We start from the raw sequence: 20,336 nt of genomic DNA on the forward strand, positions 1-20,336 counted from the left end.
AGGAATCTGTAACAGCCAGATGATGTGCCTTGAACACTGTACAGCACTATTCAGAGACAGCGACAAATTAATTAAGGCAGAGTATTCTTTGTGTTTTTGGGTTCAGCAAAACCTCAATAGATCTCAAGCCTCAGAGCCACTGCTCTCTTATGGACATTAAAAGCACTTACAGATTGCACACAGGAAGCAGCCAGAAGAGATGTTTGGGTAGAAATGTCATCCAGTTCACTAAATGAGTCATCTTTCATGACTCCAGTCAGTGACTCAGACAATTCCTACACCAGCTTGTGCAAACCTTCAAGGATTGCAAGTTGGGTAACACTGAGGGGAACCTCAGACATCCAAGTGCTCATTCCAAGAGAAAGCTACAAGTGATTTCAAATCTCCAGCTGCCATCAGCTGTCCCACACCACAAATCTATTGCAGAGACCTCCCCAGCAACTAGAGTCTAGTTCTGGTACTGCATGAGGAGTGCTAGAAAAGCATTTTTATTCATGTAGCGGTTCTGTACAATTATTTTTCCCTTTAGGAAGCAGAACAAGAATATATTTTAGGTGTTGGTGCTTTGGAGAAGCACAAGAAACATTAGGAGCTATTATTTTCCTTAGCATAGAAACAAGTTCATTTTTCCCTCTATGCAGATCTCATTCAAGGCATGTGTCTTCCTGGCAGAAGATGGCGTTTTCTTATCAGAACCAGAGTTGTAAGATGGATGACTGTGGTACCTGCCCTCTGGGTGGAGAAGGAGAAGCAGTACATCCTCTGGACAAAACACCTAACAGAGCCAAAAGTTTGGGCTTTGGAGACCACAGTATTCCTGGCAAGCAGAGAAGCATGGACTCTAACAGACACATGCGATATCATCTGCTCCACAGGCTCAGGGTTAAGAGCAGAAAATCATTATCTGGCCCAGCTATTTCACTTTACAAAAGCCCACAGCAAGAGTGGCAGTGTTTTAATTGGGAAGCTAAAGTCATACCTTTTTTACAAACCCCAGCTCCCAGCACAAGGATGCCAACATTTTACCAGCCAGCCCAATTAATATTCTCCTGCAGAGCTCAGAAGCACTGAACCAACAATTTCTCTCTTAAAAAGGCACACAACACCTCCAAATCTTTATTCTGATTTGCTTCAGCATGTAACGCATCTCAGTATCTCAAAAAGAATACACAGAAGGAAACTGAGCTCCTTAAACATCAGAGAACTACAATAATGCTTTGAAGCTTCATCCTTGTTGTTCCTGGGAGGTCTCCAGAAAACCGATAGTGAGAGAGGCTGCGCACTATCACCCTCCTTTTTTGCAGAGAGCGTAATTAAGTGGAAAGACACTACCCTAAGAGCAAAGCAGCAACTTTTTTTTCCTCCCCCATGCAGTAGATTTGCCTGGGAAAAAGAAACTAAGACCAAATGCAAACAAGCAAAGCATGTATCATCTCTTTTTTAAATTATCAAACTCGCCAACATATTCCTCATGCTATGAAGGTGCTGGGAGCACTCACCACTTGGAAGTTCCACGCTTGTTATCCTTGAAGGAGGAGATGAGCCTGCATGATTTTTGGCTACAACGCTAATTACACAGTCATTTCTTCCAAGTTTTATCTCAGTACTGTTTGAGGGCTCTGTGACTTCTTTATACTCCAGTGATTCCTCTAGCAGGTAGCAGGACACTTCATGAGATACAATTTTTCCATTGGCATCAGAAAGGGATAAGGGCTATGAACAGACAAAGCACACAATACAAAAAAAAAAGAAGGAAAAAAATTAAAGACATAGGATAATATGATTCTAGCTTCCCAGTCTTGTCTGAGGAATGCATAGGACATCCAGGCAGAAAAGACAGTAATTCAACTGTAAATTTGGAAATTAATACAAAGGTTTCCAAGTTTTTCATTTCTACCTGGGATTTACTAAAAATTGAATTGTTGGAGTGAAATGCTTCTCAGTGTAAGTTTAAATTACAGAACTTCAGTAAATTCCCATTTAGGGAAAAATATTTTATTCAATGGATGGTTCCATAAAAAGTTAAGAAAAACAATCTGATTTACTGACTATCAACTTCATTCACTTATGAATCTGTACAAAAATGGATCTTCATGTTTAAATTACACTATATGTTAAAACTTTAAGTCTCCTATCTACCTTCCAGAAGATTCTTAGACTTTTTCCAGAAGGACTTCTCTCTCTCCAGATATCTGGTCCTCTGGCAGGAGCTAAGATAAAGAAAGAGATTATTTTTCCAAGTTGCATAGTACACAATTTATTGTCTATCAAAAAGTTAGCTTTTTAGACAGCTAATTTAAAAGGTACGCAGCTTCACAACTTCCACTTTTTACCATCAAAGAAGCAGATAAACTTACGGGCTTCCAGTGTTGTGTGTTCCTCTGTCCTGCTCCAGTCACTCCATCTCCAGAAGTGGTCAGCAGCTGAACAGCGCACCCTGAACCGGTACTTCGTATATGGGTGCAACGTGTTCAGCTGAGTTGTGTAAGTTGAGAACTTTCCACCAGGCATGGAGACATTGTGCTGTTAAAAATTGATAGAATTTGACTTGCTAAATATATATATTTTTTCCTGTATTTTATGCTGAAAGTCAACATCTAAAAAAGGCGGTATTTTCCCCCAAGAATATAGACGGCAAAAATGCTGCAATCAAGTTCTAGATAGCCATCGCTTGTCTCATGAAAGCAGTCTTCCCAAAGAGAGAAGGAGTATACAAAGAAACAATGTGAGAACACAACTATGCTTGGAGAGCACTGAAAAAGAATTGAAACAAATTTCCTACGCAATCAGCCTAAACAAAGGAAACGAATTCAGAGGTCTGTCAAAATGAAGTCATATGGAGCACAATAATACAAAATACACACTCTCTGCTGCAATTGTTCCCTAAAAGTGTGAGTTTTCAAGAGGATGAGCTCTGCCTGCAAGAGCAGGCTGTTGCTGCTTCCACCAACCCTCTCTAGTTCCCCCTCTCTCCTATGAGTAACAAAGCGTTTGTTCAGCCAACGCTTCATCTCTGGTATTCAAAATCTGAACTCCCACCATGAGCGTGCACAACAGACAGGGTCGACAAAGGACTTTCTCCTAAGACATATTCATAAAGGCATGCTAAAGACAGTCCATCTGAGCAAGAAGCTTATCACGCAGCATCCATACCAGACAGATCTTTTCCCTTCAAAAGGCAGTATCCAAGTAAAACCCAAGTGACTTCTGTTCACAGTTCTTACTACAGCACTAGCCTCTCCTGTTATTCTTAAAATGGGACAAGTCTATAGAGTATTTCTGTTTCACGACTACTTAAAAAAAAAAAAAACCTAGGCCTGGGAGTGTGCTTTACTGAATCTAATTATAACACATGTGCATTGCAGCTGCCAAAACTGGACTTCAAGTGACTTGTAAGCTGCAAGTAATTGTGCATTTCTAAAGCCGAACAACAACTTGAAAAATATAAAAATGCCAACAATCTCTCCTATGGATGGAAAAGCTTCTGAAAACATCCTCAAAATGCCATGTAAATACCCATAACAAATTCACAGCTACTTTTTTATTACAGAGAACTCTTGGAGGTTTTTTATTGAGCAACCAAAGACAATGTAACAATGCTGTAAGAGCTTCTATCAAGCTGTGCACTGTGTTTCAAAATATCTGTAATGGAGGGCTCTGATACAGGTGCAGCGAAGCAAACTGCTGTGGCAGTGTATGACTTTATCATCCTCCACTGCCCCAGATTACTGACCCAGTAGCAGCGTTCACAAGCAATTACATGCTCCAGGCTTCAAACAGTGTAATTCAGGCTAGACAGAACTGTCCAAAACTACTTTTTGGCATTTTAAACTGAGCTGGGGTTGGGTGATGCTCAGACGTTTGTTTTCACTCCTGACTGCTGCAGAAGCAGTTACTGCTGGGAGCAGAAAAAGCAGGCAGCTGTGGGTGAGGATATCTATAACTACAACACCAAAATGCAATACAGCTCATTGATCAGAGCTTTTATTTACATCTAAAAGCCAGTTAATTCCTCTAATTCCCAAGGCATCTGATTTTCTCTGCAGTCCTTAGTATCCAAGTACTACTTAACACATCACTACAGAGAATATAGAAAAGCTTAAGGCTTCCACAGTCCATAAATGCTTTGAAAGTATTTTAAAAATGAGCATGAATTTACTACTACCCTATTATTTAAGAGAACATACATAAAATTAGTATGTTCACTGTCAGCTGCTTCACTTTTGTGGCTTGTGATTTTGTACAAGGCTGTGCTACTAAATGCAATTGGGTAAGAGAATATCCTTGCTACAAACAACCTGAGGAACAAGCATTGATAAAAAGCAGCGTGGGAGGTTAATGTGCTCACAATGTAAATTTAGGCTCTTTACACCAAGGCTAGGTAATTCAGCATCTGTCTGCCTGAGCTGGTCAGAGATTCTCCATCTAAACACGCTATCACAGAACTTGGAGGTAAACCTGAGGCCAGCTGAACAGGCAGCTCTGCCATTAGGCTTCCCCACTGATACAGATCACCCACATGCTAGGTTAGGCAATAAGGAAGAAGGGGATATATTCCCACCACTTATGCTTGGTATCCGATGCTGGTGTCTAAATTAGTGCCTTAAGCTCCTTTGACAGCAGAATAAATACGCAGCTCCAATAAGTGACAGAACACCAATGCTGGGCAGTAGTGGGGAGGAAGCCTGAATGCTGGAAATCTGAACACCACCCAAAGCCACCAACTCCTCTCCAGCTGCAGAGGTCTTCAACAAGGATTACCTACTGATATGCCAGTGGGAGAATCCCTCCCTTCTATGCCTCTGCCTCAATGACATATGAGCATGTTTAGCAACTCTGTATTACAGTCATATACATTTTATATACATAATTGCCAACAGCAAGCAAATGAAATGTTCTCTGTGTAGAAGGGGGGAAAAAAGAAAATCAACTACAGATTACTAGCGGCAATCAGAAACAATCACTGTGGAAGTCTGTGGGGCAGAAGCAAAACCTGGAATGAGCGTGCATCATCAGTACAGTTTGCAGCATAAAGGACAGACTGCAAGAACTGTTACCTAAAGGGTAGGAAAAAAGTACTGTGCATGAAAGCATGAGTGTATCTTCTTGAAGTACCAAATAACACTGTAGCTACACTGACTTTCCCCTAAACTACTTAAAAACAGGCAAAATAAAGTATAGCAGGCAACAATGAAAGTGAGCAGAACTTTCTCTAACTGTAATTAATTACAAAAATCATTTGGTAAGATGATCAGCATGAAGATATGGAAAAAGAACAACATTTGAGCCAAAAAAAAAGCACTGAAAATAAGACTTACCAGTTTTTGCTCAGAGTGGCCACTGTTAATCTCAATTTGACATAGAAGCCTGATCTCAGCAAAGCTGCCATTTATAAACCAGCGCAGATGGACACTTGTGGAGCTGTTCCCAGAAACAGCTAGCTTTTCTGGAGTTGCTGGATTAACTTAAAAATTAAAGGAAAAACATTTATTCTAAGAAAAAAAAAACACATTAATTTTAGAGTAAAAAAAATTACGTTCTGAAAGATTGAAGAAAATCAGAAGAATAAATAAATTACCCAATTAGCACTTCAGACAGCTGGTGTTGCAGAGGCACCTGCAAACAGCCTCACTCCTGATGCACTTCTCAGTTATTAAACACGGAAACAGATTTACTTATGCTGAGTGTTGTTAGCATACGTGATAAGGAGTTGGAGATGCAGAAAAACATTTCACCTCCTAGCTATTTTACCAAAACAGTGACACATGGGCTATCTCAGAGAACTGCAGTGACACATGAAATTCACCCAATCATGGGAACTTCGCAAGTCAGAACTTAAAATCTGCAGACCTCTCCACCCCTCTCTGTCCAAAACTCCCTTCATGGAGCTTTTGTGGACTATTCAGTACTACTACTCAGAGCTGTTAGAGAAAATAAATCTCTACTGTTGGAATTGCTCCAGTTACCCTTGAGCAAATTTGTGCTCTGCTTTGGGAATTAAGCGTACAGAGAGTAAAAGAAAGGAAAGGAAACAAATGGAAAACAGCAGTCATAGTGACTGGGTGCAAAACAGCCCAGTTTATCATTAACAGAAATAAGTTATACCAAAGTGACCTGCCTATGCATTCCAACAGTTCTAGTCTCAGGCTAATTGTCAACAGGAGATGAAAATAAATGAATCATCTTTAACTGCAAATGGAGTTTTACGGAGTGGACAGCTGAAAGCTATAAGCCCTAGAATCCACAGCAGTAGTTGTGTTTGTGTGGAAAAGGACAGGGAAGAGTCAACACAAGAAAGGTGAGCATCTTCTCCCTCTTTTTTTTTTTTTTTTATACTATGAGAGGAATGACATAAGTTCATAACAGCAGATGATCATGACCACATGCTTATTACCAACAGTAAGTAATGCTCTTGCTAGTTCCTTTTAGCATTGCCTTTTTATGCTCCAAATGCTGCCAGTGTGAACCTGCACAATATTTTGCTGGATGAGGAGACACTGAAGTACAGAATCATAGAATGGCTTAGGTTGGAAGGGACACTAAAGACCATCAAGCTCCAAACCCCCTGCTGTGGGCAGAGTTGCCAGCCACTAGATCAGGCTGCCCAGGCACTATCCAACCTGGCCTTGAATGCCTCCAGGGATGGGGCATCCACAGTTTCTCTGGGAGGCCTGTGCCAGTGCCTCGGCATCCTCTGAGTAAAGAATTTCTTCCCAACATCTAGCCTAAATCTCCCTTTTTTTAGTTTAAAGCCATTTCCCCTCGTCCTATCACTATTAGACTGTGTCAGTCTCCCTCCAGCTTATAAGCTCTCTTCAACTGGAAGGCTGCAATGAAGTCTCCCCAAAGCCTTCTCCTTCTCCAAGCTAAACAAGCCCTGGTTGCTCAACCTTTCTTCATAGGAGAGGTGCTCCAGCCCTTTGATCACCCTTGTGGCCTCCTCTGGACATGCTCCAACTGCTTTGCATCCTTCTTTTGCTGGGGGCCCCAGACTTGGCTGCACTACTCCAGATGGGGCTCCACAAGGGCAGAGCAGAGGGGGAAAATCACCTCCCCTACCCTGCTGGCCACCTCTCTTTTGATGCAGCCCAGGATTCTGTTAGTCTTCAGAGCTGCAAGTGCATAGCACAGGCTTATGTTCAGCTTTTCATCCATCAGAACCCCCAAGTCCTTCTCCTCAGAGCTGCTCTCAATGAACTCTTCTCCCAGTCTGTAGACACATCTGGGATTGCCCCCACCCAAGTGCAAGGCCCTGCACTTGTCCTTGTCGAAGTTCTTGTAGTCCCACTTTTCGAGCCTTTCCAGGTCCCCCTGGACAGCATCCCTTCCTTCTGTTGTGCCAACTGCACCACACAGCTTGGTGTTATCTGCAGACTTGCTGAGGGTGCACTCGATGCCATCATTTATGTCACTGATGAAGATATTAAAGAGCACTGGTCCCCAGATGGATCCCTGGGGGACACCATTCATGACCAGTCTTCACCTGGATATAGAACCATTATTTGCAGCCACTGTCTAGCTGCAAACATCCAACCAATTATTTATCCACTAAATAGACCAGCCTTCAAATCCATACCTCTCCCAATTAGAGATAAGAATGTGCACAGGACCATGTCAAAAGCCTTGCACAAGTCCAGGCAGATGACATCAGTTGCCCCTTCTTTGCCCACTGACGCCACTGCTCCATCATAGAAGGTCACCAGCTTGGTCAGCTACGATCTACCCTTGCAGTTCACACAGTTATAACTAAATTTTAATTGCTGATTAGAATACAAAGCAACACATAAACAGCAGTTGTCTGTTATTAGATCACAAGCAGCATTCATCCATCTAACAGTGTATACATCCAGCAGTACTGCTGTGGAGTACATACAGTACAGGCATCTCCCTGTACACCCTATCTTAGCCTTAGGACATGTGGTAAGCCTTCTTAAGCTTAAGAAAAAAAAACTTGTGACAACAAAGCAAAACAATCACAAGTATACTATGTCAGTATTTTTCCAAATACAACCCTTAGCGTGTAGTAAACATATCTCTTTGCCTTCATAACTCTAAAGACTTACCTCTCTGATTTAAATCAACCAAAAGTGATGCCTCTGTTTGTCCAATAGGATTGGAAACGCCTAATATGAAACTGTAAGTTTTCTGATCAGCCAGAACTGGAAAGCCACAAACACGCTCTTTTTTCATTTCATTTACTTCACAGGAAACATTTTTACCAGATATACTACAAAGTAAAAAAGGGTAGGGAAACAAATTTATTTTTGAATAAGGTAATTTATAGCAGCACTCAGAAGTCTAGACAAAAAAACACAGTAAAGAATAATGTGTTCATTAAAACGCATGGCTTACAGAATGATATTACTGCAGAGGCATATCTAACACCACAATGCAAGTTAAAGTGGCATCAGTTATGACTTGCCCCATTCTCACATGAAACTCCCCTCTTTCACTAGCATAACATTTCCATCTTCTCATTTCTCAAAAGCCTGGAAAACAGGTAGGTCCTGTAAAACCACCTCACAAGTCACAACTAAGAGTCTTATTTGAAGTATCTTTGTTCAGATCAGCATACATTTGCATTGGAAGTATGTTCTTGACTGCTTTCTGAGCTAAGGAAATGTAACATACATAACATCCTTCTATCAGCCCTGCCAAACCTATACTAAGATTTGTTGCCTACGATATATTCACTAGTCTCAGACATCTTTAAATCGAAAGCAGCCTGGTAATACCCAAGACCAGAGCTACATCTTCAGAGGTAAAAATCTGTCTGCCTATGCCTAGCACATAAGGCAAACTAGTGGGACATCAGCTTCCACTTTTTTCTCAGGATCATACCAGTGTTATTTCTCATTTCCAGTGTCTCCTAGGTAACACACACTCTGCTTGCTCTACACAGTCCAGCTTATGATGCTGGGAGGAGAATGGGAGTAGGTTTATTGTATTTTCCTTAGTAATATTTGGGAAATGCCCCCTGGTCTGCTTTATAATTGCTCCTCGGTACGTTTCTATCATCCTGCATAGCAGAAGTTAAGTAAATATCTAAAAGATGATCTGACACAGGTTGCACTGTAAAAAAAAAAAGAGTAAATGACTCCTATAATCTCTTGGTATTCTCATATTGGTCTTATCCACATGTTGGCAGTAGTCTCACACAATAAGCCGTTTATTTTGTCATGAGTCCATAACAGCATAGGTCTTTGGGAAATACCATCTCCAATTCTCATTGCAATTTTGCAAAACTAGGCTCCTCCCATTTTTTTCTTAGAGTTCAGATCCAACTTCCACAAAAATATTTCAGGCTTCAAACAACGAAGAACTTACATCAGGTAAGGAGGCACTGAACAATTAGTCACTGGCAGCAAATGGATGTGTTCTAGTTCTGCCTTTTCTCTCCTACAATGCTGAATGGTTTTACCTTTCAAATAAACTGTACTTTGTTCCTCGTACTCCATATAGTCCACTGGCTCTACCTGGTTTCCAGGTGCATTTTATTATCACAAAGTTGGATGTTTCACAGCTGAGGTCTTGGGGAATATCAGGGCCATCTGTACCACAAAATAAAACCAAAACAGTTAGACAAAGTATTCCCATCCCAGGGTGATAAGTGACACTGCGACACGTGCTTAAACAAATAAATAAATAAAATGAATGATTATTATCAGCCCCAACTGATTCACGCTTGACTCTGGGCTTCTAAGTGGGTAGGTAAGCTGGTAAACCCCGTGTTTACAAGCTTCAGGCTCTGACTTCACTAAAGCTCTGTCAAGGCATTTACAAAACTGCGAGTGTCAGTTTAACAATGAAGCAATTTAGGAATTTTTCATGTGCCAGACCCACGACTGCTTTGCATTCTCCAAGCAAGTCATGTCAAAGAGATGTTCCCCTAGGAAAGAATTTGATCCTGCATTTGAAAATTTAAGCAAACCATGATTCCCTCATTCTTTTCACTGTTGCTTTGAAAGCGCCCATCATTTCATTTTAAAGCTTGTTCTTCTCTCCCATACTACACCACTGTTGACTGCCTTCTTGGAGAAGATGGACAGTACTGCCAACACAGACAGGGTAATCAGGCTGATGCGAGGCTGTGTAGTGCCTCACTTCAAGTCTCACACACTTTTCCCCAAAATGTAGCACAGTAATATCCATATAGTTGCCATATAGAAGGGAACTAACACATGAGGCAACAGTGGCAGGGGTTAGTTCAGACTAAGAAGAGTAAAAGGCAAAGAAGAGTAACACTTACTTTGCCAGGTCTAAGATTAACTAAAATGGTGTAGATATATATTCATTTCCTCTACTTTCTTTTCTCCAAATCTATCTCATCAGGAAGAATATGCTGGCAAGTCTCGCTTCCCACTAAGTAGCTACACTGGCAAGTACAAGAAATACTGGCAGGACACAGACTTCACTACAGCCTAGCTCTTCAGAAAGTACTGCATGGAATAATCCTTGAAGATTATCACAGTTTTCATTCACGGAACACTGATCACTTATGTGGAAGGTTCTTCCATAAAAGCAAACAGAGCACAGATAATGTAAAAACTGCATCTCACTGAGAAGTCATTAAAGGCTGGATTCTGTTTTGCATTTTCTAACACAGACTGAATATGCAAGAAGACAGTAACTTTTAAAAGATACAGGTTGGAGTTGGAACACACTTTCAAAAAGAGTTCCTCAGTCCCAAAGACTCTAAGTTAAAAGGTGGGTGTTTACAATGGAAAACTGGAGTTATTGGAAGATGGCAACTCTCATAACCATTGTGGTGCAAACACACAAAACTCTGAGGTTAATAATTAATGGAAAGAAGAAACAGATAACTTCAATAGTTTGTTTCAAAAGGTAGCCACATCTGGAAGAGATTTCTGAGGCTGGCAAAGTTACACAGAAAAGATACATGGAGATACAGCACCTTTAAATAAAATATTAAAAGAATATTTAGAAGATTTCCCAGGGGAAATGAACTGCCAGTCAAATTCCCTCACTGTAATCAGCTCCCAGGAAGTTACTGCCCTGGATGAGCATCTGTTGTTGCTTCAAGCATAACTGTTCTATTACTTTCATTTGACTGGTTGGTAAATCAGTCTTCACTTACAATTCTTGCTTTTATTCTTGCCTTTATTAGGACCAAACTGAAATACATGTTAGCCAAAAGTGACAGAAAATGAGGATAAATCTTTAAATGCTAATAACCGATAAGTATTCCAGATAATGAAGAACTGCCTCAGGAAAAGAGGTCCAGAAGCAAAGATGCAATGGTACAGGTTCTAGGAGACTCTCATAGGTACTCACATGGGTACCCCCCAACCCCTCACCCTCTCAGCCCTGGTGTCTTCTCCATGTGCTGGAGTTTCCACAATGAAATTAGTCATACAAGTAAAATCCTAGTATATCCTCAGAAACCAAAAGCTAGGGAATAGCAAGAAAGCCACAACTGCATGTTTCCCAGCAGACCCGAGAGTCCCAAAAGTATTTCCTCAAGGTTAGTAAACATAATTATACATACATCCTACAAACAAGACAGTTCCATCCATCCCATTTTCAGACATTCTGCACACTATATTTGTCCCACTGGCATGTGAAGCATTGGCATTTAGCACTCTGATTGCACTGCTCCGACTGCTCAGATGTATTAGTGGGTAATCTTTTGCTCCGTATGACATCCGTTGTACCTGCCGTCCTTCTTCGTGGACACAACAAAATGTTACATTTGAGCCCACTGCCACCACAGTGTCCTGAGGAAAAAGTCCACTTCCATTGGGCTCAGTATCTTTTCCTAACAGAGACAGAGAAAACAAAAAGGAAAAAAAAAAAAAAGGAAAAGAAAAAGAAAAGAATAATTAGAACAATTTGCTATAAATATGCTGCCAATCAGTGAAAACATAACACAGGAGTACAGCAATGCACCCAAATCAATGCTTATGAGGTTTCATTAACTAATGATTAAATTATTTCTCTATTTAGAATACCCCAAGAACAGTGAGTCATCACAGCCTTAACACTTTTCCTTTGGCTTTGCCTTAGTTTTCATAAAGTAATCAAAGTCCATCTGATGATAATGGAACATACATACCAGGAACCACTTCTGCTGGGCTCCAGTCACTCCAATCCTTGTGGCCATCAAATTGTGTTACATTAATATATTGCCGAATCTTCACATAGTGCGATGTACACTCCAAAGGCATATCTGATTTCCAGTTCCAAGAATGAATGATGTCTTCATGGGTCAGTTTAGAATTGTAAGATTCCTAAAAAGTTTTCCACACACACACACAAAAAAAAGAGTTTGTGAATGGTTGTTAGCAAAGAGACATAATCTTACAGCTGTCAACAGAACGGGAAAGTACATGAAGTAAACAATAAATTCGCAGTGGATAGTCGCAGTGTTTCATCTAACTTTCAGTTGCTTTGTGAATTTACTTGGACAAGAGTCTAAGATGCTAAACAGCCCACCAGCCAGGCAAACCACCAGCCAGAAATACCAGAAGGCAGACAACAGAGGGAGAGCAGGCAGCTTGCTGTGCATTTCAGAAGGTACATATTGTATCCCAGTACTCAGGGCCTCCTCCATGTTCCAACTTTTCCACCATGAATCTCTTTTAAATTTTAGCCTTAGAATACGTATTTTATCTATTTTCCTTTTCTAAAAAAAATAAAATAGGGTTACAAATTACGTTAGAAAACTAAGGTTGGGGATGTCGTTTTCTAAACTCTGGTTAAATTTATAAGGTACTGTGACTTCAAGATACCTACTGATGACTGAAGGTAAAATCTGCACGTTTACTTTTCATAAAGGACTAAAAGGACTTACTCGTGTGACTTTTTCCATTGTTTCCTTACGGAGTATCTCAATCTCCCAAGAGGCATCCAGTCCATATGGGAAGGTTGATCCATTATCATTCCACTTCAGAATTAACGTGGAAGTTGAAAAGTCAGGTGTTAAACTAAGAATGCGTGGAGCAAGTGGAACAAATGCTTGAAAAGAGAGGGCAGAAAAAAAACGAAACGTATTCAAATTATTAGTCAGCAACATCAGCCCTCCAGGCGTTTAACAGACACACTTCTGCTCTGAACTGGCTAGTAGCCATACAAACATGTAACTCAACTTCTGTGTCTAGAACAAGATGTGCTCTGTCATTACTTGAGCAGAAAAGTGCTGAGGACAGCACAGGTGCTGATGAGTCACCAGATAACAGTTTCTTGCAGACGTGTAATTCAGTGATCGCAAATTGATTCTTCATAATGTGTGGCAAGGAAGGCATTTTATCTTTCACAACTTTCACTCAATGCCACAGAGATAATGTGTAGTATAGAATTGAAGGGTACGTAAGAATACGAGGAGAGAGGAGGATGTGATAATCCACCAAAGAAAGAAGAGGGTTTTAGAGACAAGCAGAAAAGAGGCAACTCAACAAAAGAGGAAGCAGAGAGGTAGGAGAGCAGAAGCACAGCATGGAAGAAGCTCACATGAGGCTCTGGAGAGGATGATGAGGAATATGATTTCAAGATACAAGAAATAGGGAAGGCATGACATGGTGATGGGGACATGACAGCGAGATTAAACAGAAGCATCTCTTCTACAAGTGAGTAGTGATGAAGCAAGAGGCTGAGAGGCAAGGGTTGTAGCAGTTCAGATGGAACTGGGCCTGGTGCAGGATAAATCTAGTCTTTAAAATGCATTATTTATCCAGCTTGGGTCCTGGCCAAGGCTCTAAGAGCTTACAACATGTTCAGCATGATTAACACACTACTCGGGATATCTTGTGAGAAACCTGAAAGGGTCCTCCCTTCTGGAGTCAGACAGATGCTGGGGAAGCCAGTCTATTCCCCACATATTTTTTGGTTCTGTTTTGTTCAAGTTCCCTAGCTGCTTTCAGTGGAGGAGAAAACTGAGCCATGGATAAGAAGGGCTATTGAGTTTAGATTTTGGCTGCATTAAATATTATGGAGGCTAGCCAGAACCAAAGACTAAATTATGAGCAAGTGCATCAGACTGCCAATGCCAATCTTCATCTTACAACTGAGGAGCTGGGATGATCAGTGAAGTTGCCACTGAAGAACCACCAGAAGATGTAAGCTGATGGAAAAATTAGCTGTCTATTAGTTCAGGTTCTACTTCTGTAAGAAACGCTTGGAAGCAGCTAGTGTTGTTAAACTTGATTGATAGCAAGAGGTAGAATTGGAAATACACAACACAATGCCAATGGCTAAAACTACTAGCGCAGATTACATGGCAGTGGCATTAGGGGACTGTTATCGTAACAAAACAACTACAGAGAACCTGGAAGAACACACACTTGAAACTCTAGGGAGAGGTTGTGGGCATACATATTGTTTGAGATAAGGGGATCTCCTTTTGAACACAGGACACCAAGATCAGTGAAATTTCCTCAGAGCCAAGCAAGCCACAGTACTGTTATCAAGGTAGGAATTTAGTGTAGGGCACCACTGCCTCAGCCTACAGATGCTTTCTTGCTTTCTTCCACCTTTGGGAGAAAGGAAGCAGGAAAAAGTTTGTCTTATTAAACTATGACTCCAATACAATGCAGCAAAGGTGCCAAGCATAAATGTGTATGCTCAGTTTCATACAAACTTGAATGGATAACCAGCACATAGTAAGAAAATACAAGCCTGTCATGAATGATGCTTGATATAACTGATCTTAAAACATTGCCTAATTGCAGGAGTAAACAACTTAATTCTGTACTGGTTCGGTACTTAAAAAGGGAGAACAAGCACTAGGAATTTTAATCTGCCTTCTCCCAGTCAAGTCTGAGCAAATGCACTTTATGCTCCACGTAGGTACTTCAGAATGTAAACCAGTAACTATCCTACAAATCCTTTCTAGATTTGCTGCAAAGAGAAGAAGGGCACAGAGTGATTAGCAGGATCTAAAAACACTGGGCTTTGTTTCTCCTCACATTCTGTCCTTGATTTCTCTGTGATGAGGGGGCTGAGGGGTCTTTCTTTCCCCCTGAGGGAGGAGAAATAACAACTGACTATGTATGGTTAGATTCATATGGACTCATTAACATTTTATATACAGGAACACTGACAAAGAAATATGCAAGTATCAACACTTCTACAGTATTTAATACATATTATGAAGGTACAACGTACACCAATAAAACCTGACACTTACAGATGTTTTTCTTGTGAATTTCGAAGTGTCTAGAAGCAAAGGCTGTTCCAGAAATGCTGTATGTGGTTATTTTCACAGTGGTGGAGCTCTCTGGGACTGGAATCTCGACCCTTTTCTCCTTAGTTTTAAAACACACTGGAAGAAGGAGGCTGTCAGAGGATTAAGCAGGTATTTCAGCTGATAGGAAGTTAAGACAAGTTAAGTCATATATCTAGGATACTAACAAAACACAAATTCTCTGAAATGTAAGAAACAGAACTCCATATCAAACCTGTCTGTGAAGAACTTGAATGTGCTGTGGTTAGCATCAGATTAATAGACATCCCCATCATTCAAGCCACTTTTATCATAGTGGTAGACCATGCACTAGTAGTATAATGTGGACACCCAGTTGTTAAGAGAACACTTCAATGTGAAAAACTGACTTTTTAACCACAAGGCACAAACTTACAGTTACCATGAATCAGTACTGCAAAACAATTTAATCTTTTTTTAAAAAAATCAAAACTCAACAGTTTTTTCCTTACAGTTCCTGACTCCATCTCTCTCAATTTCTTTCCAAAGGTATGGCTTGTGGATGCAAACGGTATGCTCACCCACCTGTGACCCCACCTCAAAACAAATCAGCTAGCAGAGGAAGAACAGAGTTCAGGGGAGAGAACTGCTAAGATTCCAGATGGAAATACAGTCTGCACACAATGTTTGTGCAGTGCTCAGCACAATGTGATCTGGCCTTTGTCTAAAGGTCGTAGATACATACATAAAACAACAATGCATGGGTCAAGTCCCTTTGCTCATAATCATTGATATGCAACTAGAAAGGAAAAAAAGCTTGGAAAAATCCAAATCTTCCTCTTGAGGCAATGATAGGAGGAAGGAAAATGATGAGAACAATGCCAGACTTCCTGCTGAGAGATTATTACTCACTTATGAACTGGAACAGGACCCTGGAACTCCTATCTGCTGAAGTCAAGAGCTTGGGTTGAACATTCCAGATTCACATAAAAGACTCTGGACTAGTGAAGGTCAGATGAGACCTGAGCGCTCAGAAAGGCTATTCCTCTTCCGTACTGAAATATCATTAGAGGATGTTTGGGCAAATGAAAAACAAAATTTCTTTCCCTCTGGGAGGTCTGCATGAAGCTTATCCCTCAGTCTCTGTTCAGGGGACTCAACCTTGTTCTGCTTTGCTAAGGAGAAACAGAAGCAGCTACATGGTTGTTGCTGTTCTGAGGGCAGTACCTTATGAACTCTGCACTCCTGAACTCTGGTCAAAATATCACATACATGCAATTTTTGTATAGAAATAATAGCTGGCAATGCAAGAATAATAACTACACAAAGAAATCAAGCATGTAGGTGGAAGAAGTGCAGCCAAGCCCTGAGACCCCAAGGAAAAGTCTGGGCTGCCTGCAGAAGTAAAAGGAAAAAAAGAGTGCAAATGTCTGGACTGGGAGAAGGATCAAGATACAAAAACAATTTGAATTCAGTCCTAGCACATGGTAAGTATCTGGCAGGCCCACAGCATGGGGAATTGCACATGTAGCTTTCCTTAGTGAAAAACATACTGAAGATTTAATTTTTTTCATGTTTTTTGAAATTTTCAACTTGCATTCACTTCAGAAAGGCTACTGAATTTGTGGACTCAGTTTCACATTATCGCTGATAAAATGTTCTCCAGACAGCTTAAAATTTATATAGGTTATAAGACAGCCACCAAGAGATTTTTAATGTTTTTCCACATGTAAATCTTGATCGTTATGTATTCTACCTCTTTGGCACACAATATCAAGATTTGCTTCTTCCAACTATCATTTCCTTTTGGACTGAACCTGGTATGAGGATGTCCCTTATGAAATCTCTGAGTAAGGACTAGGCAGACACACAGAGAACTCTGAGTAAAAGACAGCATCTTCCAGCTCTTTGAAGAGATCAAGGAGGAGATTTTGGCAGGAGAATTGTTAGTGTGAAAAAAAACCAACTTCACCAGAAACCCTGCCATTGCCTGAGTTAACAGTGCCTGCAGAGAGCACCACTGGAGGACAATTGGCAAGCAGACTCTTAGGGGAAAAAAAAAGCATTATGAATTTCATGGGCAGAGACTGAGGTAAAACTATACTTTCATCATAGTTTGGTAGTTTGCAGTCAGGTATGTAAGGGACTTACTCAGTAGTGTAACAAAACTCAGTTTGTCCATGTCTTCTTTTAGAAGAGATATCCCAAGTACAGACCATTTTACGTAAATTGTGCGTGACACATTTTAAATTCTGGGGGTCCCCTTGAGAACCTGAAAATGTATAAGAACTACAGTCACAAATGGCAGGTCATAAATGGCCAACTGTAAAACAACTTCTATAGTTCATACCTGTAGGCATCACTTTTACATATTTACTGCATATACGTCTGGCCAGTATTTTAAAACCACTGCATGATTTTTGAGTGCGCCTGATTATAGACAGCCACAGACTGAAGGATTTCTAGAAGTATGCAAAATCTGGGTTTATATTTGTGCACGAGACAGGCAGCTGTCTCCACAAAACCCATTCCTAGCCTGGCCTAATAAGCAGGCTTTGGGCCAATGGCAAAACCGCAAGCTTTGATGATAAACTTAATGAGTTTTTGTTTTCCTCCATTGTCCCACATGGAGGACAATTAATGATAGAAGGGCAATTAATGAAAATGTGTGAAACTGTCACAGACAGCTGACATATACAGCAGGATAGTCTCAGTGCACAGTTGATTTATATCAACTGCACATGCAGGTTATCACAGTTGCATTATAGAGAATTTAAAACCCAGCTTTGTGCTGGTTTACAAGACGTCAATGGCTGCCGGAATAGAGAGACCAGGCCTGGCACTGCTTCTATCTTGAGGATGGTGTGGGATCACAGTGGTGGAAATTTCTGAACATTCATAAGGTAGGAAGGCACCATAATCAAGTGGTAACAGTACAGAGGAACAGAAAAAAGGTAAATAGGTGAATTACATAATAACATACTCACCTATCTCTCGACCATGCACTAAGCTTGTTAAACATAAAATAGCTAGCGCTAAAAGGCAGCGAAGGTTTGGGTTCTTCCACATTCTTTTTCTGTTTACCAAATGGCAGTTTCAAGTAGGAACAAACATCATCTTCCAAGAAGCTGGTCAGTTCTACAACTAAAAAAAAAAAAAAAAGAACAGAAAATCCTCTTTGAAATTCCAGAGCTGCCCTTACAGAAATGCTACTTTTTGTTCCACCTATTTTTCTTTTTCAGTGCTGCCACCAGGTGTGTTATTGCCTTTCTTTTCTTTGACTGGCAAGCAAACCTTTTTTCACTGTCCCAACCACTCTCTGATGCACACTTGTTCAGCAAGGCATTTCAAAGATAATTTCAGGACTCAAACATATGGAAAATTCAACTGTACACAGAACTCCTTCAGGACTATATCATGCCAGACAGAACAGATGTGGCAGTATTCTCCTAGAAAAGGTTTTTTTCCAATGTAGATTGTATGTCACATTTACAAAAGGTCCTGAGTACCATCATTGCAAATGTCCCCTTCTTTGTGTAAGGGAATAGGACAGAGTAGTTCATCTGATTATCTGATTTCCTTTCCACTCTGATAACTCCCCATATTCTCGCCTCTCAAACCTATGGGATGCCACAGACACTGCAGAGCCACAGCTGATTAACCGAGGATCACAGGTTCAATATGCTGCTAAATAATAATTTCTAGAGGAAAAATAAATAAAAAAAAAAGATGGCTATTCTGTGTCCCTAGATACTTGCTGCTGTAAATTTTGACCTTAAGGCAAAAATCATCTAGAATATTATATTTAATATCTTCTCTGAAGATTAATGAGTTGCATGTTTTCCAAAGAGATGCTCATCAGAAACTGAGGAACACATTCAGTTCCACCCACACGTTGGACAGCATCAGTTTTTGCTCTCAAAAACAAAACTGCAGAAAAGCTCTTCCTCAAGCTCAACCAATCCCTGAAGCATTTTTTCCCAAACCACCTGAAAGCTTTGAAAACTTGAGTTTCCCAGAGACCACAATTCTCATATACGAAGGGGCTTTCTCACACTGACAAAGATCAGAAGGAGATAGATCATTTTCACATAGGAATACAGCTGAGACACTCTCTCCTACAGAGCAATTTTCTAACAATGCAGGCTGTCTCTTTCAAAAGAAGTATGAAGTGAAAAAGCACCTGAGCTTGGAAGTTTCTTCCAAAGCTAGATGTACCTCATTGTCAGAATAACAGGCTTGGTCTGAAAGTGTCTGGTAATTTTAAAAGAAGCCACCCTTTACTGAAATCCTGCATTCCCCAGGAGGATGTTCCTTCATCCCTTCAGTACATCCACCTTTTAAAAAAATTATTATTATTATTATTATTTTTAAGAAAGTCTCCCTCACAGGAGACCTGTGAGTGCCACAAAGACTACCGTGTTCCCCACCAATCCGTTTTCACTGTGTTAGGAGAAACATAGCAGCATTACTTCAAATAATCCAGAGCTGTTCACAAGTGGCCTCTTCTTTCTTTTGGTCTACAACAAACAGACTGGCGGAAAAGCACAAGCAGTGCTGGAGCTAAGAGAGATTCTGTGTAAAGGTCAACGTTATATTTGGAGAGAACAAGCACCCTTAAAACTTTTTCTATTTTCACCATATTGTCAAATGATTTCCAAATTTTTGTTTTTATACATTCTTAAACTGGAATAACCATGCCATGCGACCTGTTCAGGGCCAAATCAAAAGTAGACAAATCCATGTTAAGAACTAATTAAGAATGTGCCAGCACTTAAAATATAATGCTGCCAGTGCCAGAAGCACCCACTGCATGTTGGCATCCCTTGAGGGCTTCATATCATATTTGTCCACATTACTCATGGAAATCTATGATGTAAGCTCCAGGTTTAAACTTTTTCACAAACCTCTCACTTCATCAGGAATCTGAAGACCACTCAGACAGACCTGGGAGCTAACAGGACAAAAACAGCTGATTTCCATTTGATATGTACATGTAAATTACAACTGACTTTTTGCAAGTACTTATGGTATTTCTTCAAAGGCCATTTCAGGTTTGCAGTAAAGCCCATAATCAAAACCTCAAGTTTTACATCAAAATTAGTTGACAGTGTTCTGTTAGCTTGCAGAAACCAGGGACAGAATATGAAAAAGAGAAAGCACCAATACCACTTGA

At 40.4% G+C, this 20,336-nt stretch overlaps 1 protein-coding gene across 4 annotated transcripts in view; it reads right to left on the reverse strand.

Moving 5' to 3' along the window:
- The window catches only part of LOC110389904 (leukemia inhibitory factor receptor-like), a 90,511-nt gene that overhangs the window by 15,484 nt on the left and 54,691 nt on the right, over positions 1-20,336 (reverse strand). For all 4 annotated transcript variants that reach the window (XM_021380967.1, XM_021380966.1, XM_021380968.1 and 1 more), the window contains 12 exons: positions 18,148-18,304; positions 17,312-17,432; positions 15,146-15,294; positions 12,815-12,978; positions 12,077-12,251; positions 11,510-11,779; positions 9,422-9,551; positions 8,064-8,227; positions 5,319-5,464; positions 2,358-2,523; positions 2,140-2,210; positions 1,500-1,713 (listed from right to left, as the gene is read on the reverse strand). In XM_021380967.1, coding sequence (XP_021236642.1) covers positions 1,500-1,713; positions 2,140-2,210; positions 2,358-2,523; positions 5,319-5,464; positions 8,064-8,227; positions 9,422-9,551; positions 11,510-11,779; positions 12,077-12,251; positions 12,815-12,978; positions 15,146-15,294; positions 17,312-17,432; positions 18,148-18,229 — 1,852 coding nt within the window. In that variant the 5' untranslated portion in view covers positions 18,230-18,304. The remainder of the gene's footprint in view (positions 1-1,499; positions 1,714-2,139; positions 2,211-2,357; positions 2,524-5,318; positions 5,465-8,063; positions 8,228-9,421; positions 9,552-11,509; positions 11,780-12,076; positions 12,252-12,814; positions 12,979-15,145; positions 15,295-17,311; positions 17,433-18,147; positions 18,305-20,336) is intronic.

The sequence above is a fragment of the Numida meleagris genome, chromosome Z, assembly GCF_002078875.1.
Source record: "Numida meleagris isolate 19003 breed g44 Domestic line chromosome Z, NumMel1.0, whole genome shotgun sequence".
Classification (NCBI taxonomy): Eukaryota; Metazoa; Chordata; class Aves; order Galliformes; family Numididae; genus Numida; species Numida meleagris.